A 27,393-nucleotide genomic window follows, 5' to 3' on the forward strand; every position below is an offset into this window, starting at 1 on the left:
CTTATTTATAATTGCTTTCATTGCTTAGATTTCTTTTCAGTTCCATTTCAGTGCAGTGACATTGCTGATCAACCCTGTAAATATGTCATATAATCAAGATGTAAGAGACAGTGTTATATGGCCAGTTACATCGACGGGCTATTTTTAGCATAAGTGAAAATGACAAATCAGTTTTCACTCTTCTAATGTCGGTGACGATGTTGTTTTAGTGACATGGGCTTGTGGTTTAAGCCAGAAGTCCCTTGATCTACAAGGACACGTATGACAGATCAGAATGTGCTGAGCGAGTTACAGAAGTGATGTCATCCCCCTCTGAAGCCTGGAGACTGTAAAAGCTAGGCCTGGAGTTTTTTTTTAAGTAGCCGCTGTCTAGAGAGTGGTGCTGTGCCTCCTCGGAGCCCAGGAGCCACCGAGGTCAAATCCCAGTAGGCAGGAAGTGCTAGTCTCTTCCCCTGTGCTTACCTTCCAGCTTTCTTGTCGTGTGATGTATTTTAATCATTTGATGATGGAAAACAATTGGCTTGTCTGTATTCTGTAAAGGTCAGGGCTCTCAATCCAGGACAGCCAAGGCTTCTGCTGTCTCCCATCTCTTCACACCTGCAGGGGGGGCTGTGACGTCCAGCACGTTACCACACTGCAGCACCACGTCTACAAACTGGACCACGAATTGTGTGCAAATCTGAGAACTCAGCTAAGTGACTCAGTGTCACACATCAGCTCGATCACGGCTGCATCACGGAGTCACGTTAAGCAGCTGTAAACCCAAGCATTACTACGTCGTTCTAAAACTCACGGTTCCGTGCACAACCTTACAAAGCCTGACCCACTTGGGTTGCTTAGGGAATCCAAAACATCAGAGTCTGCAAATAGAATAACAAAAATGTTGTTCAAAGGTTTTCTGATTAGAAATGATAAAAATCTAAATCCTTATCTCAACTTCCTCTTCTGTGTGCAGCACATCCAACCTACTGGTGAAGGATTGACATGGCCAAAGACGTTTGACAGCCCATGTTTAACATAGTGGTTTTTCTTTTTGCTTTTCAGCTTGTATTAACCTACTTGATCATAATATTTTTAAAGACCTTTACTGTTTTCACGCATTGCCTGAAATGCAAGGAGGAAATTGAGTCTAAATGCCTAAATGGCTTGCATAATCTTCTTCAAGATCAGTGCTACCCATCCTGTATTTATAACGAGTTCTTGCTGCAGCATGTAAACCTTTGTATTTATCTGTATTAAATTACATTTGACATCTGCTCAGTGCTGGGTGACATCTGAGTCTTTCTGTACTGCATTTGCTGCTCCTAAATGAAGTGTGAAGTTCTGATAGGCTATTTTAGGTGTATGGACTTAGTAGGTTTTCACAGGATTTTTGTATTGGCACCATCCTGGTCAATGTGGAAAAAGTCATTAGTGTAAGTCTGGACATTGTTACATGTGTGTATATGCATTTATGGTTTTGAATGCAGCAAAATTCTTCTTACTCAGCACAGCATAACTAAAGCCCTTAGCAGTAATAGCTATCAAGCTTAGGTTGAGATCAAATCACAAGGTTTAGGTCTTATGTTTTGTGTAGAGATTTTCATTGACGTTTGATCCATTTATTTAACCAGGATGTAAAAAGCCTCCAAATTCTCACGCCACCATACCGAATCAATCCCACAGAAAACACAAACTGTGAAAACACAAACACTGGTTTGTAATTCAAAATAATATTCTACTATTGTACTGATTTAAATACAGTACCAGCACCTGTTGATTTTGTTATAGATTTTTTGTTTAAGCAGATTAATGGTGATTTTGCCTGACATCCACATGGCTCCTTTTAAACAGATCAGGTCCTGGCATAATGTTTGACTGCTCTTCTGAACTCTGCATTAAGGCTTTTGTTAAGTTTTCAAGATGATGTATCTCATCTGACCCGTATCAGTACAACGTGATTCAGTGCATCTGTTCGACTTCAGTAGAGATACAGAATTTTATTGGCCCCGCTTGTCTCTCTCTCTATATATCGTGTTTTAATGTGTATATATAGTGTTTTGTTCAGTTTTTCCTAGGCCTTGGGCTTTGAAACTATTGTGGTGTGTCCTGGCTGAAGCAACAGCTGTATTTTTAGCTCTCTCTTTATATACATTTCTACACGGGACAAGAAGGAAAAGGCGTGGAAATGTCAAGCACAGACTAGATTTAACTCCTTGTGTGCAAAACCGATGACCGAGAGCTAAGATTACTTTTACCAGCACTTCATCAACTACAGTAAAACTCCTGTTATACACTTATTTCCACTCCCTTCAATCCTCGTTAAAACATTTTAATGAGCGTTTTTGCAGGTTGTCGAGACGGCAAAAAGTAAGATACAGGTTCTAAGGATAACAAGTGACGCAGAGACAGCAGGGAGCAGCGACGGCTCTTTTCAACACTCGGTGATATTGAGGCTGTTTCTTACTATGATAGATGAAAAGTGAATTATGGAGAGGTACAAACCAGACTTTGTGAAGAAGTCTCTGTATTCTTGGCTGTTCGTAACCGTCATCGAAAGAAAAATATGTACCATAAGAGACGGCGTTAAATGTATTACGTTTATGCGTTATTTGTTATTTTGGTTGTCGATTATAGGTGGAGTATTTGCACCTAATAAGTTACATAACTCATCGTCATTTTAGATTTAGGCGGAGGTACCATTGTTCAGTTTTGCTGGGGCTGGACCAGAATTAATTGAAACAGCAATGTGTCACGTCTAACCAGTGTCAGCAGGTGTTATTTTTCTGGAAAGTTTCCAAAGACATCAAGGCTGAAATTATTCCTTTGTTCTCGATGGAGAGAGGTCTTGAGTCGCGTACTAAATACTTTCATTGTATTTTAGGGTATGTTTAAGTAGTAAAGAAATTGAGAGATCCGCCCTAAGGTTTGGCTTACAACAACAAAGTGAATCTTCATTTGACCCACCCAGAAACGTACCATCTGTCTTATCTGTCTTTAATGGCAATCATTGTCTGATAAACAAACGTAGCTGACATTCCAGCGATATAAAGCTGTGGAGGGCTGTAACTTTATATAGAAAAATATTTCGTCACTCCCGATTAATTAAAAGGGCAGGTTTCGGGTTTTCTGTGGATTTGCAGTTTTGCGGGTCGGTGACCTTTTCCCTGGCCTGTATGTTCCTGCGCTCAATTATTTTTTTTCGGGCGACGGCGGATGGCGAAAAACAGTCCAGTCGCTTGTTTACCGCCCTCTCCCCACCCACCCCCAACGCGTAGCCTCCCTGTGCAGCAACAACTGGGTGTGCGTGAAACTCAACACCCACGGAGAAAAGAGGCGGATTGAGAAGGCGCGATAAGCCTAGCCAGAGAGCGAGGGACTCGTTGGCAACACACCGCCCAGTAGGCCCTCCTCACCCGGCTGCCAGAACGCAAGAAAGGCGCCTGAGTGGCTGTTATATTAGGCCTCAGGTAGCCGAAGCCACTCCCCTCTCGTAGGGGGGACTTGCGCCTAGCTACTCAATTTCTCATCCGGTGTGGTTTGTGTTCGCTGCTACTGTATCGTACTTAGCGGAAGAAGAATTAACGAAGAGGACGAACGGAAAATAGTTCTTTTTTAAAATAAAAAGAAGAATTAGAGATCGAAATAAGTTTTATTTTTCGCGAAATCCCATTCGGAATACAGTTCGGACACGATGGTACTGAAATCGGAAGACGGGGTCGGTAAGTGGAATGAGCTGTTTTATTTTATTTTTGTTTTCGTCACGTTTATTTTTTTTTTTTGTTTGGACAAGTTTCTGTGAAAGGAGTTGCGTGGGGTTGGCGAAGAAGTTGTTTCTCTCCGAGATACGGTTTAAGCGACTTTAATAAAGGACAAGAAGTAAATAGTTATTCAACAGGTCCCAAGAAATCCTTTTTGTGGTAATGTGGAGTGAATGCTTTATTTGCTGTAATTGAAGTGTGAGGTCGGTGGAGGGCGCCGAGTACGACGAACGGTGTTTGATTAGTGTTACACAGGACAGAACGAAAAGGTTTATAAAAGTTAAATTGTATTTCTTCTATAATAGCAAGGCTGAGAACGCAGGGCAGTTTTATTATCTTCATTGATGTTAGCACAAAGGACTGAATCACCCATGAGTAACAAATCATTAATCATGGTCGGACAATATATACATTTTCCAAAACATTACGAAATCCATTGTGGATTTTGTTTTTTAATCATGGCTACAATTAATTTCTTACCATGATCGTGAAGATGACGAATATTCATTGTAGTTAAACTTTATGAAGAGAACCAAATAGAGCCGAACTTGTTATTGTAGGAATCAAGGACAATTCCGAGTTAAATAATATCAGATCTAAATTTTGTCTGCCGGGAGTGCCTTGGCTAATCTGCATTGTTCACTTAAATTAGTTAAATTCATGATATTCTGGTTTTTACATATTTGTATATATAATGGGTCTCAAAATGGATTGCTTTCGTATTTTCTGAAAATAAGTCTCTTTTCCAGCCAGTTCCGAGCTATTGAAACATTAGTAGTACAGTACTTTGCACAATTAGGTAGTCTCCCCCTTTAGTTGTAAACGTAGTTTATCCCATGACGAAATACCAGTGACCCCGTTTAAAATCCACCCTTCAGAGCAGGAGTCCAATGTGTATTCTGGCATATCAGTTCGCAGTCATTCTCCAGCATTTAAGCCACTGAGTCAGCTGTAAAACCTGTCTGAAAACACAAGAGGGTATTAAGTGCATCGAGACATCTTTATGAATAACGCCGTCCTTTGCTTTTTTTTAATCCCTGTGCCCTGTCAGTTGGAAAGTAACAAGCACCACGGATGTCTGTAGTAGCAGTGGGTCGTGTGTTGAAGTACTGAAATCCTAAAAAGAACTTCTTTCTGAGGCTCACCCTGAAGGGCCAGTTTTGATGAGGATGTTTGGGTGGATGAATTAGATTGTTCTTTTTGGGATGCCTATGTGAGGGGGGTATGGCATCCTGAGTTAATGAAGGATATCATGGGAGGCACTGTATAGAGCAGTTGATCGTATTTTTTAAAATACGACCTGTGTCTGCGTGAAATGTGTCGGACCATAGGAATCCAGGATCTACAGGCAAAACACTGAACCTTATGTTAACTACGAGTTATAGACTCTCCAAGGTGGAAGAGCACCTAGATTTAAAATTCACAGAGTATCACGTCTACAGGTATGAGTGCTCCAGGGGATCAGTCTTTCATTTTAGCCAAATGCCCTTTGGCATTTAAATAAATGTATTTTTCCAGAGAAATGAAAATCATGCCCTCCTGTTAATCAGGTTGAAGCCAGAGGTGTCCACTGTGCCAGCAGTCTGAGAGCCAATTTCTCTCTTCATGTTCAGAGATGGAGAAAGATGGAAATAGAGGAGTTTATTTTCTGTATGTACATGTATAAATGGGATTCTTGCTCGCACTGTTCTCTCAGCACAGTACAGCAGACAACACAGTACAACACCACACAATGTAGACAAGACATTACAAAACAGTAAATAATAGCGGTGTGTACGGACAATAAACAAATGAATACATACAAACACAACAAATTCCAAGAACAGAACTATGCTTAAATCAGTTTAAAGTAATAATGGACATAATTTTAACCTGTGAAAGCATTAGTCATTTTGTTGGGCGTTAAATGGGTTTTGTTGCAGCACCACTGATGTTGTAAGTTTCTTGCTTGTCAGCTGAGGAGTGGCCGTGCTTTAGAAGTTTTGGACTTTGCTGCAGTTAAACTTTGTCATAATTAAAATCAGGATATACCTAGTGTCCATTTTTTGCCTGTGTTGTTTTGATTCCCAAAAGTATTTTTTGCTGTATGTTCTCAGAATCTTAGTCCTTATCAGAAGTTAAAGGATTATTAACAAAGATTCTCTAGCCCATAAAATTCATTTCTCCTGCCTGTCAGAAAACAGACGATTTCAGAATTGGAAGGATGGGCTGTGCTTGTGACCTGTATTTGATGTAGCATACTTCTAAGATCATCTGCAGCCTTGAGGTTTATTGCAAACTCTCCCCAGAGAAATCATTTTGCTGCAGATCTCTTTGAAACGTGTTTGTGGCTGATCTGAAATGCTGTCCCACTTAGCTTCCAATGACAGTGTGTACTGTTTCACTTTGTAGGCTAGTTCCAGGAAAAATGTCTTTGCCTCTGTGGACAGATAAAGTTTTCAATTATTATAATGCTTACTAGTGTATTCTACAATACTTTTACCTTAAAAACTGTGTAATGGGAGTGCTAATGTATTGCTTGATATTAATTTTGGGTACATGCGTATTAAATATGTTGGAGGCTCTGAGCACACAGCTATGTTGTAATTAATCTCAGTTTTAATAAGCAGTTCATAAATGGACCTTCACGTTGTACAGTTTTCCTGGTCTAAAGAGGAAAAACTCCAGAATGTTCCTGATGATACAGGTTACAGCAGTAATTGGTGAGTTTTTCTGGGCCAGTGCCGGCCAGGTGTGTGCTGCTAGACTTCATTTACCAGGTCCTTTACAAAATATAAGGTCTCTATTATCCCATGCAGGAGCCTGCGTGCATTAAACTAATATATATGCACACCTGCAGATGAAGTAATGAAGTAAAACCTGTGGCAACAACAGAAGGCCTGTGGGATGTATATTGCCTACTACAAGTCGATGCTTGCATGAAGGTTCATTAGGTGTACTTAATTCTTCTGCTGGTGACATTACAGACGCTGATTGACAAGATCTAGGAAGGGATTAAGAAAAAAAACAGATTGTCAGGAGTTGACAGTTTCATACCAAACTGGTTCCATCCACACATCTTCTGATTGACTAAGTGTTTGAGCCCGTGATGTTATTTGTAAGGCTCCAGACACTCCTTTGATATAGGTGAGCCAGCCTTCTTTATGCACTGAAATGTTGATTTGGACAAGGCCTGTGCTGTACTGGAGACTGAGCCTAATATTTCAGATTTCCCAGGCCTGGGGCTGCTTGGAGCCTGTCACCTGGCTCGGCAGAAGGCTCTCTGTCTCAACATGACTCTGCTTGGGTGCAACAGGCATTGTTGCTCCGCAGAATTACCTCTTCATAAACAGAACCACATTCGCTTGAAGATCAAGGTGATATCTTTCCACAACCCAAGCCTCCAAATTCCTGTCTTGTTCAGATTTGTTTCAGCATTGCAAACGGGCCCAAATTTAGGCTAAAAACAAGTTAACCCCATCATGAGCTGCACCTCATACATTTTACATTTCTGTTTTGTCCTTTGTGGAGCATTAAAGGAAATATAAAGTGTAAAATTGACGTATGAAGCACAGTTCACGCAGAAAAGGTTTGGAATACCAATGTGACGTCGCATGATCACATGTGGCTCATACAGAGTATAGTTTATTGGGAGTGCCCTCAAGCAGCACTATGTGAATTGCCTTTTTAGATGACCAGGAAGCAGGAGGACCCCTGAAGGCTCCTTTGCAAGTTGTTTCGGTCCTAGTGCTGACCCACCCACCCACTATTTTCAGGGCCCTTGAAGATGGTAGTGCCTGGAAAATAAGCACCACCAGTTCTTGCACCTCTGCTGTGCTTCAGGATAAGACTCTCTTTCCTTGTCCACGCTCTCGAGCCAGTAGCATGCGTTCGCATCTCCTGTTACGTGAGAAAGAGCTTTCTTCAGAACTTGTGGGTTAACGTGGGTTTATGCCCTGAGCGAGAGTCCCCACAGCTGTTTTCACTGGTCTTTTCCTCTGAAAGTGTTTTGACGCAGCTCTCTGCTGTTGACACATTTTTGGTACCAACCGGAAGGTGTGGCTTCTCCTTATGTCTGCAAAAAATTCTTTCTTGTTTTCTGTGGAAACCAGCACAAGTTTCCATAATGGTCTACAGAGGGTGTAGACCGGTGTGCTGCTGGTCAGTGTTACTCGACACAGAATCCACTCCCGTAAAATTTCCAGTTGTGTTCTGAAAAGGGCTGAGTTGTGTGTTCTGAGTGCTCTAGTGTGTCGGCAGGGTGAAGCGTTGTCTTCTGTAGTGGCGTCTGGGTGGAGTGGATGTTGTGCTTGTGTCAGTCGGGGAGGGCCGAGTGCTCTCACACTCCGTGCGGAGCTGAGAGCGCAGAGGCGTGTCCGGAAGGCCGTCGCCCCCAGCAGGAAACGCTGACGCGCAGGAGAGGGGGCACGTGCCATGCTCCTCTGGAAGCCGAGCAGAGTGGCACGTTTTTCCAAGAACGGGGGCAGTGATCCTTGGTCCCTTCCTGTCTGCGTGACTTCCGATTGTGATGCTACTGGTGATAATTCACGAAAGGTTTCAAACGAGAGGATGGGACTTTGGCTTGTTTGATAGCTAAGAATCTCATCCCACTGTTTCTGAAAGAGTGGCCCTGTTGTCACCTGACCACGTGTGTCCTCTGTCTTGTGTGTCACTGAAGAAGTCCACAGGTCTATCTTTGAGGGTTTTGAATCCTTGGGTCAGGTCTTCTTGTCATCCTGTCTGTTCAAGACTGGAAAGGTTCCGTCAAACTGTCAGTATAGTGCACTTCCTTAAGCTACAGCAGATATATAGATGTATTTACCAATTTTCATATATATGCAGTATATACATTAATAAATTTACAGCAGAGAAGTAAGAATTGTGTATATAGAACAAGTATGAGCAACTGCAGTACTACTTTCAAAAGTTTGTGATTCTGGAGTTTATATTTTTATGGTTATTGAGCTGTTATCCAAAGCTGCCTTTGATATAAGGAATAAAGAAAATATTGCACCGGAGGCACTAGTTCAGATGAATCATACCAAGTGCAAACAGTCCCGTCAGGTCAGACTCGGCTTCGCTTTTTATATTCTGTTGCTTCCGTTGTCAGAAACGGAAGAGTCACAAAAGACCGATTGGGTGGAGTTTGACAAAGGAACACCTGCCTCACTCAGAGATCATACATTTTATTTTATTTTTAAAAAGGTATCTGAGGGATTCAGATTGTTTTACTTTTTTTATATTAGCTGGGAGTTAAGAATTGTAGGTGTGTTCGAGCATGCTGCATGAATGTCATCCTCCTGCATTCTCAGCTTATAATATATGTGTTTTAGGAATGGCTGTTTTAAAGAGCATAGCGAGAGTTTTTTAAAGGACTTTTTTAATACAGTGCTGGGGAAAGGAATCGATTGGGTTCCCCATGTCATGTGAAATCAAATTGAATTTTCAGTGGAAGATATTTTTTTACAGCACGCATTGTAAACCTAAGGACAAATTTAATCCTACCCTTACGCAGCCTTGGGGAGAAAATGTAGCTTTTGTTTGTAAAATCAAAGATTTTGGCTGGAGTTCTGTTCAGGTGCCCTGTGGAGAGAAAGGAAGCAGGCTGGTATTTTCTGGCGAGTCACTTGTCCTTACAGTTGCAGTCCTGCAGGGGGAGCTCTGACTGCAGTCAGGATTTGATGAAGTCCGAGCACTGTGCTGTGTGAAGCCTGGTGCTCCAGGATGTTTATAGAGCACAGCAATGTCACTGTTTGTTTAGAGAGGAGACTGTCTGAGACTGTGGTATCTCTGTCTGCTCTCTTATTAACTCCATATTTGCTTGACAAAGACACTGATTTTAACCCAGTGTCTGGAGTCCGTCTTTGAGCCTTTTTAGTTCTAGGATTTGTGTAGCTTGGCTTTTGTTTAATGTGTAAATATATTTAGCCTAGTGAACATCTTTTTTTAAATCACAATCAAACATGAGTATAAGAATCCCAACAGAGGAGTGACCCAATTAGATACAATTAGCACATTCTGTCCTGTTGAATTATGAAGCTGTAAATGGAAAAATCGATATTCAAGCATAAAGGGCCAGATAGGCTTAATATTTACTGGAGGATATTCAAATTCATTTAAGATACAACATGTCTTTACAGCTCACAGAGTTACAGAAATTAATTATTCACCACCTATGATTTAAACTCACAAATTCACTAGAAATCCCAGTTTCCACCTGTTAGGGTGATTGAGCATTCAGAAAATAGCTGCTATTGTTAAATTATTACATCCTAAAAAGACATATCAGGAGGCCACTAAGTCTGCTGTTGTATTTTAGCAGATATTGGCCTTAATAAATTCGTGAACAGCAGTTGAGAAGTGGATAGTGTTGTTGCCTGTGTGACTGCTAGTGAGCGAGGCACATCAGCTCTGTGTATAGCTTGACCCCCAGTTATCAGGAGTGCGGTCTGTCATCCCATGCTGGCGTGAAGGCAGTTCCCAACACCAGTGCAGCTGTACCCTGTTCCTTCCTGTCCAGTCCATGCAGAACCGGGGCGTGTTTTATCAGCTACCGGCTTGCAAAGGGACTCAGGGATGATAAATGCAGAAAGGCACATGAATGTGCTGACTGGGAGATTCAGTGAAGGGGAACTTGCTGCCTTGCCCAGACTGGACCTCTCTCTCTCAAGAGAGAGACAACCATTCCTCCTGCAGGCTCTGCTCCCGGAACTTCCCTCAGACAACGAGCTGCGGAAGTGAAGAGGCTGTGGGAATCTCCTTCTCTGGCACGCAGCTATTTAGGGTGGGGGTGGATTATAACAGACTGTTTATTCTTTATTTTAGCTTTCTTTTAGGTGTTGATTAGCAGACCTATGAAGGGAACCCTCCTGCCTGCACCCAGCCTGACCTCCCCAACAGTGTGCAGACCAGTGTGGCTTTTTAAAATAATGAGTCTCCTCAGTAATAAATCATGAACTTCTTACTTCTTTCTTGGGCCACTGTGTGTTCTTCATGGTCATAGTAGGACTGTTTCTCTTGAAGTAGCGTATATTGACTTCATTTGGGTCTCAGCCTGCCTTCATTTAATATTGTTGGGTCATGCTTAACCAGCAGGGGCTCATAATTGACGAACACTCCTTTTCAGTAGCAGCTGGTAAATTCCCCAAGAACATAAACTTGTATTTCTGTTCATCTTGCATGGGCCCTTGAACGATGAGAAAGCCAACAAACAGGGAGGGGCAGACGTGCGGTGAGGAGGTGGTTTTCAGTCACTGTCTTGGGTGTCTCAGTCCATCTCTTACTGTACATCCTCCCTCTCTGTTCATCTCTGTGCTGTGGTTCAGTCTGCCACCAGCACCGAGGTGAGTCGGACGTCTGAGTGCTGCTTGATGCAGTGAGGACCCAGTGTGAAAAGGGGCTCGTCGAGTTGTGTTATGTTGCTTCTTGACAGTGGAGGCGGTGAGGGAATCAAGACAGGTGAGGGAGACTAATTTAGAGGGTCCCACTCCTCTCCCTGGGTCAGTGATCGGACCTGGATAAACCCTGTAATACCCTTGATTGAACATGACTGGCTTTGTTACCCTCTCTAGCTGTCTGCAGTCCCGATTGTATTAGAATTAGTGGCAGATTTCGATTCTGCTTGGATCATGTTGTCTTCACTTATGTACAGTTGTGATTTCCACCAACAGGAGCTTTAACTGGTTGTTTTAGTAGGAGTTTCTGATTACTTTCTTCTTCTTACTTCACAGTGCTATTGATTGTATTACTAAATGCATGAAATTACAACTTAAAGTCCCCTGCTTCTACTCTTCGCCATGTCTCGGGATCTTTTTTCTGACTCACTGCTGGGAAGTCTTGACTCACAGGCTGAAGTACAATGTGAGAACTATGTGCAGGAGGTATTCCCCCTGGCTTTTAAGCAGTGTGTCATGCTGTCCACTGCCGTCTTCTTAAGATGCGCGCTTAACATTTTGCTGTCCTGGAACAAAATCTGAGAAAATCTTATTGTTTGTAATACAGGTTTGTTGTACATTAAGTCCAGTCTTCAGAAGTATTTCACACGGGGCGCCCGAATGCACTATGTGAATGACAGTTCAGTCTACTGTCTCAATTATACTGAAAATACTTCCATTTCCACAAAAGAGCCCACAACAGAAACATCTGGTTAAGAAAAATTGATTGTGTGTGATGCATCACATGGTGATCGTGGATTTCGTGCGTCCTTATGTGTGATCCAAACGTCCAATACTTAGAACATTAAGTGAACATCAAGGAGGTATAATAGTTTGACAATCCTTAGTTTATTTGTACTAATTGTTCAGAACAAGAATATATCCTCTCTTCAGATACAGGGTGCCAGTGTTCACAGATCTATCTGCAGCCATAAACACAAATGGTGCTGCCGTTCGTATTTAATCGATTGGCTGATCTGTGCAGGTGCTCTGAAGGGTTAATAACAAGCCTGCTCTTTTTATTGTTGCACATCCCCCGCCCGCTCCACACGGTGAGCCCGCAGGAAAACGGTCAAGCTAGCCGGGGATCTTTCTGCCAAGACAAGTGAAGCCAGGGGTGTGCCTGCTGCCCTTGCTTGTTGGCGGGGGTACGGAAAGCCGGGGAGAGGTCTGGGCCCCGCGTGCACAGCGGAGGCGGGAGAGGGAGGAGAGAGGGAGAGGGGAATAAAGACACAGGGTGGAGCTGCTATGCTAATCGGAAGTGAGGGAGGGAGGGGGTTCTCCCGACGTCGCTGCACACACTGAGCAGGCTCAGCTGCCTCCGTCCTGGGCGCTACTGTACTTGCTGGCTGCTTGCAGGCTATTGCTGAAGCAGGAGCTGGGACTCGTGGTGCGCTCCGGCTCACTGCGGATGGAGCCCCCCGGATTACTGGAGGGAGCCTACAGGACCTGATGACCCGGGGGATCTTATTGTACTGCGGGTGGAGAGCCAGGGATTGTTTTAAGAGCCCGGCTTGGGAGGGTGCTGTACAAGGACACCAGGGCAGAGAGGAGAGGGGCGTGAGAGAGAAGCTCCTACCTCACATAGTGTCCAATTGGAAGGACTGTGCATTCTGGTAAGGATATTGATATTGATTTTTCTTCCCTCAGTTTCTCCTCATAACTGACTGATGGGATGTTTTGCTTGGTAATGTCCAAACGTCGGCAGTGGGAATGAAAATTCCCCTATACTGATCGTTAGTATGTTTTTGAGACTGTTTCTGTTGCTTTAAACTGTTTTGGGGTTGCTGTTGTTTTTATCCTGTTGTCTGTGAATACTGAAATAAAATGACGTTCTGCTTATGTTAATGAGCATGGAGAGTGGATAGATATCAAATCCAGCATAGCAGATGAAGCAGCGATGGATTATTTTCTATATTGTTCTTCGTGATTACAGAGATGCTCTGTGCTTTATCATCAGCCTGAGGCATGAACAGTTGCAGCAGTGTTTCACATGTGACCATGTTCACGGTCCTTTTACTGTAAATAACCTCTCCTACACAACATAAGGAGATGCGTGTAAGTTTACCGCGTATAAGGGCTATTGATTAAGCTGTAAGTGCTGAATTATACTCTGTGCCTGTGGCAAGGTGCTGGCAATCAAAAACTACTTCAGAATCGATATCTATTCAGAAGCATTACAGTCATGTGCTCCTCATGGATGGGAGAGACTTCTTTTGTAGACAAGGAACAGTGCTCTTTATAGTGATGAGTGCAGGGTCCTAGATTTTCTGAGTACAAGTTACCAGAACCTGAATGTAGTATTGGGCTTAATCAGCTGAAGTACAGCCGAGATCTTTCTTCTCTTTCTGTCAGAGATGATGGTGGTACTGTAAAAAGAGAACAGGTCTCTTTTCCTCTCGAATGACTGCAATGACCAACGTTTCTTCAGATTTGCAGCGGATGTTTGTGTCAGGCCATTTTTGCTGATTAGCTGTGCCGGGGAGGAATTTGACATTTCATTTTTATCTGGTTGTCCTCTACAGTTTCTGCATTGTAAGGATAGCGGTTTGTCTTGGGATCATATGAGGGCACAGAGCTCTCACCCTGCTGGGCAGAGAAAGGGTAGGAGCTGGCCATCCCTGTGGTAGTTATATTTGGAAGGGCATGTTCTGGCATTGCTTTGCAGCCCAGCAACTTTGAACCAGCAAAGTCTGCTCATTTGCTGCCTAACTGAATGCTGTGGTCAAGAGCCATACAGTAGACTGTCACATGTGCTGGAGCTGCTTGGAGTTGCAAACAGGAAAGACACTTGTCACGCACTTGCCCGTGATGACAAGGCGAGAGAGTCTACTCATCCCCAACAGGATGGGAAAGGAGATAAGGGAATATTCTCCACTGCTATTGCAGCTTCTCTTACCCTCTCGCATGTAAAGGTCGCAGTTTCGCAAGGCAATCCAGCTTTTCTTCCGTGAGCTGGGCATGCGGCATGGGCTAAGAAAAAGCTTGGCCGTTTCTTAAAATTTCATACAAATGGTCCAAGAAGTGGAGGGGATCATCGTTCTCATAAGGCAAAATAGCCTCAGACGTGAACATACTGCAAAACTTTGTTTTGTGTCCGAATAGACAGGAAATCCTCAGTGTCGGTGAGGGTTCAGATTGCACTGACTACCGCATGTACTGTAGCACAAAACCTCCAGGCCTGGATGGATAAATCGGCCTGCTCCCACAGTGATGCTGTCGGTGCTTCCAGTGTCCCAGAACACACCCTTGCCTTGTTTTGCCTTTCCATAAGGAGCAAGTCCTGCGTTCGGAAGCATGGGCAGATGAAGGGCTGCGGAATACGGCAGAGGTCTGGAGATTGGAGGTGATCGGGTGATTCAAGACCCTCGGGAGTTCTGAAAGGGTCTCGGCGTGTGCCCTATGTTACCGTGTGACGATAAAGAGGCACAGGCCTGATCTCGGTCAAAATGTCACCGTGGGGAAGAGAGGGCGGGCAGTTTGAACGAGGAAATCTTGCACGACCGAGGGGATTGGCAGTCGCATTCGGATAGAGGTGCCTTGTAATCCCTTCTCTGTTCAGCAACCGGGTGCTGGCATTTGAAACGGGCTGTGTGTAACAGCAGCTCTCCATGTGCACGTTTACATGGGTTTCACCGGCTTCTCAGGTGTTTTTCTCCTTAGTGCCGCCTTAGGTAGCGGCTTCTCCGGATTTCGGCATTAAATTAAAAAAAATTAAAACCCGAGGAACAGCAGTTGTACCCGACTAAACATGTCGGCAGATTGCAGCAGCCAGCCTACATGGAAAAGGTTTACTGTTACGATGAAATGCCTGGGTCTGAGAGTTACAAATTGTTTCTAGGGGGGGAATCCAAACGAGAAAAGCACGCCCCATACAATGAGATTTGATCATTTTGGTTCAACGGGAGTTTAACTTTCAGATTTCCGAGCTGGAGTGGCTGGAGATAGAAATAATGTGCTGAGCTCCTGCCAAGACTTTAATCAGGTGGAGGCTTAGGGAGGTGTTTCACGCTGGCTGTTGGGTTTAATTTTCTGATCCCTGCTAAGCCCCTGCCCTTTCCCTAAAGAGCGACCTAGCTGGCAGGCCGGACCGGGAGCGCTCCGAGACTCCTCGCACGTGCTCGGAGCCGGCCGCCATGTTGGAGCTGGAGCGGAGGGAAGGAGGCCGGCGTCGCCGTGGCAACGGAAGCCGGCTGCCTGCCTGCCTTGGGCCCGAGCTGACGTGGTCTGAGCTGTCAGGGATGTTGTGAAATGTTGTGGTATTTGTAAATCTTAAGATGAAAGAAAGCAAGCTCCCGAGTCAAGATCTTAGTCACTGAAGCGATTCCCCCCCCACCACTCAGGAAATACTTCTCTCAAGCGGGTTTGCTAGCCATGGGGAAACAAAAGTGAGAGACTGAAATAGTCTTACATGGGAAAGGGATGTCGCGCACCAATGGGGTTTCATGGTGACAGATGGAGCTCCTTTCATGCTAAGTGCGTTTCCAGGACTGTTGCTCTTTATCGTCAGTAATGATTTATGAAAAGGTACCTCACTCATTCGGATCCCGATCACGAATTGACTTTCTCTTTTTCAAGTAGTCGCGCTGTACTGTCCCAAGGTGCCAACACTGATTTCTTCAGCTTCCCAATTACCTGCTCGGGCTGCTTAAAATGCCCAGTTTTATTCTCTATGTGCATTGTCTGAGCTTTTCTTGTGTGGGGGGGGGTGAATTTCACATGGAGGGGTTAAAGGATGGAGAGGGTTAAGTTATCACTTGGTGAAGCCCCCCCCGCTCCCTGCGGTTCTCCTTCCGGTCTTTGAGGAGCCCTGGGGCAGAGCGGGGGTGAGGGTGAGGGGCTGTGAATGTGGTGTCGACCTGCTAAGTGAGCGCCCTTTAGAAAATACAGAAGAGGGCAAGTCGCCGAAGAGTGGTTGAGGTTGTATACGTTATATCTTAATGTACATGTGTTTATTATTTTGTACTCTTGTGGGGCAGCGTGGTCGTGCAGCGGTTGGCATTTCTGCCTCGAAGCGCTGGGGCCTTGCGTTCAGTTCTTGGGGTTTGTCTGTGTGGAGTTGGCATGGTCTCCACGGGTTTTCCCGCTGGGTGCCCGTTGCTTGGCTCCGACTGCCCCGCGACCGTGAGTTGAATGAAGTGATGAGAGGATGGATGGGTAGTGTCCCTGTAACTTCAGAAGACTTTACCCAGCAAGGGGGGGGTCTGGTGCATTTTTTCCACATTTTCTTCGAGAAGGAGATCGGAGGAAGAATCTTGACGTTTCTGAACTGAATGGCCCCTTTCTCGTTTCTGACCTTTCTTGCGTTCTCAAAGGGACCACGTGGTGCTGTCTGCTGTGCCTTCATTTTCACATTGTGTGTGGCCGAGACGTTTGTTTTCCTGCATCGCTACCTTTGTTTTTTCAGGCCTCAATCCCTGTGAGAGTCTTGGCTGCCGACAGTGCCTGTAGAAGCCCTTTGATGATGGGGTCTGGCCCGCAGTGCCCTGCGAGGTGGCCGATCCCCCGTCCTTGCTGTTTCCTGAATCCGTCATGGGGCGCATCAGTGGCCGTGCTGGGGTCCCCCCCCCCTTTTAACGGGCTCCAGGCTCCCTCCCGCTGCTTTTTAGAAAAGCAGGATCACATCTGTGGAAGTTTAACCGAAATCCTACCGGAAGGTTGGGAGGCTGTCGGAATCCTTCACGCCGTCTGCGAGATGTTTGTTTTTAGTCGTCTCCATTGCAAATCCTCCAACCCCCCCCACCCACAGTTTTGCGTTAGGAGGGTGAGGAAACGTCTCCTAGTTAGTCAAAACGAAGAAAGAGCCGGGACTGGGATTTTGAGAGGATCTCGAAGTCTCCTAAGTTTATTCCAGATCCGAGTGGGAATAAGAAGCAGGGAGGGAAACGCTCCAAAAGTTAAAGTTGTGCTGTTAGGTGTCCCCTGGCTGTTCCTGCAAGGGTTTGGATGTAGCAATGCTAATATAGAGAATTTGCTTTTATACGCTTACCCTAGTTTTCATTCTACGGGGTTACTTTTATCAATGCAGGGCTTGAATTAATGGAGACGGAAGTTAGTACTTAAACTCAGCTGTTGTCCAGGGTACAGCGCATTTTGAAAGAGCATGTATCTGCTGCCGGGAGGTGGGGCCAGCTATGTGGAAAGTGGAATCTGATCTGTCTCCGGTGGTTTGCTGATCGTAATTGCCAGTATGTGACAGTTAACGTGCAATTTGCTGCTGGGCCTCACGAGCTCGGCAGTCCAGCTTCGTGAGTGTAGACTTGATGTGTTCCCTTACTGCCGTCCACAGTTACTTTTGCCTTGAAATGCTCATGGCAGTGCAATACGTCATCTTCAGTATGCATGTTCTGAATGATCTGTTCGCTCATTCGAAATTAGCTCTTCAAATGTTCAGGCAGACTTACTGTTTGACAGAGATCTCCAATCCTAGTCCTGGAGAGTTCCAATCCGACAGGTGTTACCAGTCGCCCATTTCTAAAGATAAGAAACAACTCCATTGTGATCAGTTGCACAGGTCATGCTGTACATTAAATTCAGTCATCTCTGACAAGTCTTCTTACTTCAGATCATCTATATACTCTTTAGCCCTCAGGGACCAGAGTTTGCATGATGGCACAGATCACTTGCTCTATTTGTCAATAGTTTAAGAATATCTGGACTGAGGCTCTTGAGGACCAGAGCCAGACAGTCTTGCTGTGGGGTGAGTTTGAGGCTTGGTGGTGAGGCGATTCCCAGCCCCACTAAATGTTCAGCTTTCAAAATATTATAGAATGAAATAAATGCAGAAGATGAAGGTTTCAGCATCATTCTGGAAAGTGGGAGGTAATACTGCTCGGCATCCACATTCAGTGATGCATTGTGAACTAGATCATCAAAGTAAGGTAGATTCAGTCAGAGATCCGAGGCATTTCTTTCTCTGTGAAATTCTGAATGAAATAAGCTTTACTTGCATTTCCACTTAGATTATATCTTTGCATTGGATTACCACAAGCGTACACATGCTCCAGGCTTTTTTAAATGTGTTCTTTTCTTGTTGGGCGGATATTCTAATGCTGGATGGATATGTACGTTTCCAGGCCTCCTTGAGTCGCTCTTTGTCCTCGCAGGCAGTGTTGGTAGGGAGTTTGTGTACGCCCGGGGGAGATGAGCAACGGTGTGCATAATGCACACAGATAAGAGGATCGATTAACAGGCTCCCTGTTCAGCAACAAGTCACACCCCTCCGGACTTCGCATTAAGTCCTCTCGTCCTCCAGCCAAGGGATGGATCAAACCATGAATTTCATTGATTTTTATTGGTCAAAGACGGCCTGAATGCCCTGGAGGGGAAATGTGTGTGTTAAAGGCACGTGTCCTTTTTTTTTTTAGTTCACCACGTTAAGAGTGTGTTTAAAAAAAAAAGAAAGAGGCAGAGCTGCCCTGTGCTGATGCTCACATTATGCCTCTCTCCCCCTGCCAGCGGGGGTTGTCCACGTTCACCAGTGAGGGCACCACGCTGCCCGACCGCTGTGCCCACGACCTGCCCCTGCCAGGGGGACGCGCTCCTCATGTACTGTCGTGAGGGTCCTGAGATCCTGCCGGGGAACCTCCCTTCATGGTCTTCATGGTCTCGCTTGGTGTTGCCGAAGGGTGAGAGAGAGATCACGCTGGCCCCTCAGCTTCTTCACCCTGGCAGGAGGGGATTGGTCACCAGATGAATAGTAAGATCTAAGAAACTGGAAGAGAAGAACTAAAAATCCACAGGGAACTTACATTATACCTTAACTTCTGAGGCGCTTTGAGCCAGCCTGCATGGACTTCTGGGCCTCAACCTCAGGTCTCCCAACACGGTGACGGAGTCAGTCAGCGAAAGCTGGATCATCGAAATTACCACACTTACCACCCTAAATCATTGATGAGAGCGGCACTGCTTAATGGGTTTGCCATTTCCGACATCACAGCAGCCTGGCCCTCGCAGGGGTGCAAGTAATGAGATTAGGTGCTTCGCGATAAACTGAAGTCGTCAGTCTTTTCGCAGGGGCAGTGATTATCTCTGCTGTGCGATCTTGATTGTTTCACTTTTTAAACGCAAGCTTTAACGCGCTGTGACGTGGACGCAGCAAACGGATTCCTGGGGTGCTTTCAGATTTCTCCCGAAGCCAAACGGGGCTCATTCTGTTTTCGAATTATTGTGCTGAGCCAGCAAAAAAGCCACCTGCCTGATGACGGTAAGACTCGGTGTGATCAGAGAGCCCCAGTCCAAGCGCCGAGGGTGAACACATGGTCTCATAGACGTTTCAGAGCTGCTCACTGTTCATGTGGCACAACATGAGTGGATCTTCCGAAGGAAAGTGTTGTATTCCACTGATCATGTGGAGCTTGTGGTCCTAAAAATAGTAAAGAAGTAGAATGTCATTTCTTGGACTAAACCCTTACCCTTGCATATCGAGAACTGTGTTTCTTTAAAATATCTGCAAATAGCCCACAGAAATAATTGCTCGTAAATGATGGGGAGAGGGAACAGGATGTATTTATTCTGCCTCGGTTAGGTGGTAAATGGTTACAGTCGGGTTTCTCAAAAATGTAGCCTGTGGGTGGATGTGGTGTGCAGAATGAAATGCTGGATCAGTTTTACCCAAATTCCCAACTGCGTCGCAGAATGTCCACCCAGATGGCTCCATATTGCTAGAAAGAAAATGTTTTCCTGACATTTTTAAGCTGCTCATTATTGTGGTGTCTAGATTTCCGTAGGTTTGTTTTCCCACAGATAGCATCCAAAACAAAACTCGTATAACAGCCCGACGTTTCATAGCATAACTTCCATCTTTCGACAGAAATACAGGGGTTTTTGTGGGTTTTTCATAAATAGAAGGGTAGCAAGGAATGTAATTTCCCTTGCATTGCATGGTTACAGTTTGAGCTGGGTGTATGTAAATGTGAAAGCTTTGCATCAGATACTCTCAAATTTACTCTCTTTCAGTATAGGCTTTGACTACCAAAACAGCAGTGTGTGATCTTTGGTCATGATGTGCAAAACGAAAGCACTTCACTCTCAGCCTCACAACCCTGTCACCCCTGACCCAGCAATGAATCTAGTGTTGTCTCGCTGTCCTTATCATCAGTGTGGTTCTGCAAGACTCTAGTTCTTCCCTTCTTCCAAGTTAATTTCCTCATGGGGTAAAGGGATAGCTCTTAAGTCAATTAATTTAAATTAAATTAATTAGTATGAAAGCCATATGCCCTCAAACCATAGGTGCACAACTCTCAATTCAACCAGAATCCAGCAGGTTTTCAGCAAACAAGTCAGTAACTTTTTAAAAAGGAGCTGAAGTGGATCATCTTAACAAGTTATCAAGTCCATTAGCTGATGAGGAGCAGAAGTCGAACAGAAATCCAACCAACAGTATGACCCACCAGAACCAGAGTAGTGCCTTAAATTCTGCAGCAGAGGACTTGATGACCCCTGTTCTGGATTCACCCTTGAGCGCAAGCCTAGTGTGTTTTGAGAGACTGCAAAAAGCTCCTTGCACAGGCTGGTCTGTGCTCAGTGCAGCCACGCCTTGGGCAGCTCCAGTCTCTATTCACATGACTCGTGTTGTTATACATTTCTGGGCTGAGAGGCGCAAGGGAGCAGGGAATGTTAGAAATGGCAATCCCATCAAATTCCTGGGAGGAAAAAATAGGAAAGGGCTAAATAAGCCCTTTTGTTGTTGCGTGCGGTGTCATCTCACTGCACAAACAGGCCACAGAAGCAGGCATCATGAGCCCTCTCCCTGTGTCAGCTAGCTGGACTCGGAGGAACAGGGTGTCGTTTGTGCTGCTGCTCTCAATACGCTTCTCCCTCAAACAGCCACCCAAGGCAGCATTGCTGCCGTTCTCACGGACGGGTGTCGCTGCCTCTCCCATCACCGTGAGAGAAACTCGTGCTCTTCCTTCTTTTTGTGGCATGGCGTGTGCTTAAAAAAAGAGTCTTTCAGTATCGGGCTTATATGCTGTAAATTGCACACTTCTCTCTTTTATTTCTGTCTTGCACACCTTGTGTGAGCATAGCAGTGTCGACGATGGTTTACTTGCGACATATGCCAGGGGTGGCTGAACTCATGCAGGGCGTAATATGATTCAATCACCTTTTAAGTGACGTCTTGTTGCACATGGTTGTTCCTTTCATTTGCCTCTCTATTTTCTGCTGTTGCTTTTATTATTTGCTGCTCCGTGGTAATCGGAGGTCTGCCGTTGATTGCACTCCTTGTAAGGAAGTTGTTGTGGTAGGAGCACTCCTGGTGACTTGTAGAGCATTCTTCTTGATACGCTCACAATCTGAGGTTCCTGCTGTACGCCCTGTGAAACGGTCACGTCTCTAGCTTCCAAATACTACTGCACAGGCCCCTTTGCTCAGTTTCCCACCATGTAGCCAGTGGATCTGTCCGCAGACCTGGATATTCTTTGAGCGTTTGGGGGTGAGTGTTGAGGCCTGTTTGGTGTGCATCTGTGGAGCGACAGGGCACATGGTTTTAAAGTGCCGTTTTGCTTTCTGGGGTGCCTGCGTCTGCCTTCAGATGGCTTGGCTTGTGCAGTCTGCAGGCTGTGGGTCGCCATGGTGACGATAGGCGTTTGGAAACACGCTGGTGGTTGCCAAGGTAACCAGCAGTCTTGAATCGGGATGGCGAAATGTCATTTTTAAGACTGGAGGAAAAATAAAAACCTTTGATAGTGGCTGTTTGATGCAGGAAGGTTGCACTGCTAAATCATGGAAGGCAAGTGTGGCACCAAGGCTACTAACATAGTTTGAGCCATCACAACAGTCGTTCTGCCTGTTTTGCAGTTTATATTGTTGAAATCCACCCTTTCTTAGACATCGCTTACAGTATTCAGGTTTTGTGAACTGGGCAGAGAACCCTCCTTGAGGCTCTAACTTGGCATCTTATTTCCTCAGGTGTCTCTTCTCTCTCATTAATAATGCAGCATTCTCCTCTTCCCTGCACAGCACAGCACAGATCCCAGTTGTGACTGCTGCTCCTGTCTATACCTCTCGGAAGAAGAGCGTGATTCCCATTATAACGTGAAATACACATCCTCTGACCGATCTGTCTGTCCCCTGGTCGTGGGTTCAAACAAGAATGCCTGCTGAATATTTCACAGGCTCTAGTCTTTGTTTTCTGTGTACTCGCGTACCAGTTTGTAATACAGCCCCCATAGCCTCCCCCCTTGTGTAACTCTGCATTCAGTTGGCCTTACATCTATCATGTCTTTTACTGATACAGAAGACTAATAAGCATTTTCAAAAAAGGTGCATCCAGCAAACAGCAGTTATTTACTGCAACAAGCAGCAGTGGTTTATTTGAGCCTTGAAAATATAAGTGCTTTGTCTGGGCCAGCTGATGCAGGCTGCTGAGAGAGCATTGCTAATTCTGTGCTGGGTGCCAGCCAAAACTCCCCAGCGACACACCCACCCAGTTCTCTTGCTCATACTGTCGCTCTCTCAGCTCATCTCCTACAGGTCTGACCTGTTCAGCTGGGGGTCATGACCTCTGAACCCCAGCGGCCCACCACGAAGGGTTGAAAGAGGGTCAGGAGTGAGGTTGGAGAGGTCATCAGCCATGTGACCAGAGGCTCTGGCTAAATCGAATCAAATGACTGCTGCTCACAGAGAGGGCAAGCCTGGATTGTGTAAGGCTGCTAACTAGATAGGAGAGGAAGACTGGGACCCAATTCCCTGTTCTGATAGAGCACGTGGACAGCATGCTGTTAATTTAAAGACAGTGTCTCCGGCCTCTCAGTAACATTTCCTGTGTCTTTAAAGGTTTGGGTGTTTATAACCCCTGCCCGGCTGCTTGCTCTTTTTCTTTAAAAGCAGAGAGACTGTACCTTTTGCGTCTAGAAAATTAATTTAATACCACTGTCAAACTGCTCTGGCCAAGATTTCACAGCATGCATTGCTCATTCCTGTTGGCTGTTTTGCTATGGTGCTGGGAATGAAAGGTTCAAGTCCAGCCCTCTTTCTTCTTTTCCGTTTGATCGAGTTTATTGCGTGTGGATAGCTGTAAGGGTGCCATGGGAATGCTGTTGATTCTGCACAGATCAGCCGAATGACATGTTATGCGCATTTAAAACGCAAGACATTGTGTGCATCCAAAGTGGAAATATAGATAGCTGTCAGTAGTTTTTTTTTTCCTTTTCACATTTAAAGGAGTCTCTTTAACAGTGCTTGCTCCCAAGTACTAATATATTGTGCAGTTTTGATGAAGCTTGGTTTCAGGCCTTTAATTACTGGTGCTTTCCTCCAGTGTTGCTTTTGGGGTTGCTGTCCAAGCCTGTGTTAGTACCCAGTGCCCGCTGAAGGCTCGTCTGGTAGGCTAGCAGGCTGGCGAGGTCCCGCGCTCATCCTGATGCCCGTGCCAGTGCTTCCTACAGGTCTATTTTGAGCTCTGTGCTGGGTGCTATTGAGATTAATCATCCCGTGTCAAAGGCGAGGCCAAGAGCTTTGCTGTTGTGGCTGCAGCAAGCCACATGTCCTCAACGCTACTGGTGCATAACAAAATCACAGCACTGCAAAGAGTCTTGAATGCAGTGCCTCTCCAGAGGTCAGCTGGTCACCATCACTGAGTCAGTTGACAATTGGCTTTTTCCCATCAGGGTGAAACAGCTGATCTGTTCAGTCATTTAAAAACAGGTTCTACCCCAGATAGGATTTCAGGTTGCACTTTAAACCCAGTGAACAAGTGATGTTCTTTTTTTATTTTTTCAAACCCTGAGCCCGCGTCAGAGTAAACTTCTAAGTTATTGAATCTCTGTTTTATTTTTAGATGTGAATCTGTGGACTGTTGGTTCTCATACTGTGTATATACTGTTCAAACAAGTGATTTAGGTCATTGAAGGTTGTATACAGTACCTCCTTTGCTTGTAGCTTGTGATCAGCTGCTGTATCCTGTATTTATCTAGTAATGTAAGCACTGAGAATCCAATGTTGCAGTAATATTAATAACAGAAATGAATTGCAGGAGTAAAACTAATGACATTACAGCAGTCTTTATAGCATAAAAGTAATAGTGGAAATAATTTGCAACAGAGTAACAGCAATAATGGTAGCGCAACAGTAGTAATAGTAATCTTTTCTATATTTTAATGACTGCGTGAAAAATACATGTGTATCACCCACATAACATTAGATGCTCTGTGGATCTGCGTGTCATGCTGGGAGTTCTGTAGTGTGAAATTCGAATGTCTGTGCAGACAAGTAATGCATGAAAGGGAGGCAGGGCATAAATATTACAACTCAGTTTTGCAGATAATACGATCATGTTCCTGGCTTGGCCCTGCTGTGATTTAAGGTTGTTACAGTTTGTGTATGTGACCGGTATGAAGTGTTTGTAAATAGAGAGATGCGTTTTGACAAGCTGCTTTCAGCTCTTGTAGCTGTCAAGGTCTGTGCTTCGGTGTGTATTATATCAAGATATTCCTTTCCTGCCGGTCAGCAATTCTGGTAAAGATGCTTTCTGTGGCTCGGCTTGAACAGAATTCTTTTATTTGAAATTTTTATTTGAAAAACAGAACAAGCTCTGGTTTACTCAGCCACCTTAGTTGACTTCTTGTCTGCTGTCTCAGCATCAGGGAGACAGTCCAGTGACGGTGGAAAGAAGGAAAACTGATTTGTCCCCCAGGAGACAGGCCGGTGTCCTGGAGCTGTGCTGTTCTGATACCGGTCCAGGCGGGGGGTCGTGCCGTGACCCCCGGCCAGGGCTCCTGTGCTGTGTAGGCACCCCTGTCTGACCGCCTCCCCTCCTTCTCTCTCTCGTTCCCAGTTCCGGACGACCTCACCCCAGAGGAGCAGCAGGAGCTGGAGAACATCCGCCGCCGGAAGCAGGAGCTGCTGGAAGACATTCAGGTGCCGCCCCGTCCGCAGACGAGCTCGTGTCCGGTCTGATCCCGCTTTGATTGCGTCTGTGAGACGGGCGTCATGCCATCCATCGGCTCGGCCCGCCTGCTGCCTTGTGCCCACCTGGGCCAGCTCTCTCGGCGCAGGGTTCTGCATCGGCTTGAAAGACTAGGAGTTGGCTGCCCCCGAGGGGCTCCGTCTACATTTCACGTTTTGATTAAATATTTACTTCCTTCCTTCCAAGCTGTTGCTGCGGTCCCATCAATTTTTTTTTTTAATCGCTAGGATGTTTTGGCCCACGTGGAAAAAAAGCCAAGCATGTCCGCACTTAAAATTTCTCAGCTGTTAGCCGAAGTTGAGCAAGCGGGTTTGTGTAAGGATGTTGCTCCTGGGAAAGGGTTATGCTTATCATGAAAAATGGGACTGGGAATTCGCCTTTGATGTGTTGCTTGCCTTTGAAATGTTTTACAAATGGTTTTGTTCTAAGCGGCTGCATTACATAACGTTTATGTAATTTGATTGCATGCAGATTTGAACACAAAATACAGGCTTGGATTTAATTAATACCCCGTCTTGTCAGAAGCTGTGTTTTTTTTTTTACGGCAGGAGACGGGTGTCCCTTTTCAAATTGCAGATGTCTTATGTTTTTGTACATTGAAGTGTTGCAAGTTTGCAATGTGGGAAGCATTTTTCTCAAATTCTCCAGGCCGCTTTGTGTTGTCTGGCACATCTGGGTTAACAATTCAATTGACAATTAATAACTGGGTTAACGTCAGCATTTGATGACCAATGACAAGTGGTTTGTCTAAAGCAAGCAATTCTGAAATGATCCTATACAAGGCATTTCTCTGACCAGACATCCAGACCGTGTTCTTTACAATAGAGGACCTTCTATATGGTACATGAGAACAAACCGGCTTTCTGAGTTGTCAGAATTTATTGTCAAAGGGGGTTACTGTGCATGGTAGGGGGTGTTAATCAAACCGGATTCCTTGTCCCCTGCCAATCCAACAGCTGTAAGACTGCTGCAAGTGCTGTAGAGCAGATGGCTTTTACCCAATGAGCAAATTTAATGGTCTCTGTTATGTAGAGCCGATCACTAAAAATTGATTACTGTTCGGCTTTTTGTTTCAATAATTACCTATACAACGATCCACCCACTTGTTATTTTGTTTTTTGCCTCTCACTAAAAGGATCTCTTAAGAACACCGCAAGCTGTGCTCCAGTAATGAGCAGCTGAGCAGTCTTGCACAACAATTTCAGTGTACCTTTTCTTTAAGAAAACCGTATCCTTAGAGCTCCGATGTCTCGGAGGATCTCAAGAGGCAAGTGTGTGATCAGTCTTCCAGTTCGGATAATTCCAAATGGCACAGTGGCGCAGTACTGCTGACTCAGAAATACTGTGACCTGACCCACTTCTGAGCAGGAGCCAGTCAGCGCCCGCGGCCTGCTGTTATCCGGCTCCAGTGACGCGCCAAGGTCTCCCTACACAAGCCCTGCCTTTGTTTGTGGAAGCAAGCATCCGAGGAATTTGTTGTGATAGCTGAGCCTGCGCCTTGAATCAGCCGGGCCTTTGACGGGACTGCTGAGTCGAGAGGGGGTGGCTCAGACAGCCCTTAAGCAGAAGAGACAGTTCTGAAATTCTGTTCACTGCATCCGCAGCTGAAAATCCCCGTTTTGTTGCCCCTGGGCAACCAAAACACAGTTGAGTTTCCAAACCTCAGAGAAAAAGACCCTCAGGCATGGAATTCATTGAATTCCTTCCAGACCTTCAGATATTCTTTGCTTATGAGGGGTCTGATGAGTCCTGCAGGCACAGCGCAGGGCAGTCTGCGTCCTTTAAGGTAAGGCTGCTGACCTGGAAGATGTAGGCCCAGCTAGGGGCAGGGGTATGCAGTCTACAGTTCACCCTCCTTCGAGCACACTGTATCGCAGGGCTTCTCAGACATGCAAACCTCACTGCTGTAACCAGGTCAGCTGTGCGTCTTGCACGGTGTCTTTCAGATTGGGTCGAATAAGCAAAGTAGGGTGAGGATGCTTTGTTAAATTATTAAAGAGTTCTTAACTGATCGTTATTTCCTGCACGTCTTGACCAGCGGTTCCAAACCCTTGTCCTGAAGGAACACTCTCTGTTCTGATTTTCACTCCAGCTGTGTTCTGAATCACAGTCTCATTGAATTCAATTTTCTGTTTGGGGGTCTATGTATAAATTTGCTTTCAGCTCTTGAAAGGTAAAATGGAATTTGTAACTGGCATCAGCCCTGAACCAGTTTCTGATTTTCAGAACAGCCCTCGTTCAGGTGTGCCGTCTGAAACGTGACCAGCTGCACCTTACCCACTCTGTGGAACGATAAAACACCGTGGACGTGTCTGATACAGAGTTATTCGCG

General features: G+C 45.2%; 1 protein-coding gene across 4 annotated transcripts in view; it reads left to right on the forward strand.

Annotated features, from left to right (window-relative positions):
• The window catches only part of LOC148652731 (cytohesin-1), a 100,947-nt gene that overhangs the window by 48,028 nt on the left and 25,526 nt on the right, over positions 1-27,393 (forward strand). For 2 of the 4 annotated variants that reach the window (XM_088599831.1, XM_088599828.1), the window contains exon 2: positions 24,930-25,012. In XM_088599831.1, coding sequence (XP_088455957.1) covers positions 24,930-25,012 — 83 coding nt within the window. Of the gene's footprint in view, positions 1-3,327; positions 3,702-12,459; positions 12,769-24,929; positions 25,013-27,393 lie in introns of those variants that run through there. The other 2 variants (XM_088599829.1, XM_088599832.1) reach the window with 2 other exon arrangements.

This window comes from Lepisosteus platostomus, chromosome 11, assembly GCF_059453375.1.
Source record: "Lepisosteus platostomus isolate fLepPlt1 chromosome 11, fLepPlt1.hap1, whole genome shotgun sequence".
NCBI classification, from domain to species: domain Eukaryota; kingdom Metazoa; phylum Chordata; class Actinopteri; order Semionotiformes; family Lepisosteidae; genus Lepisosteus; species Lepisosteus platostomus.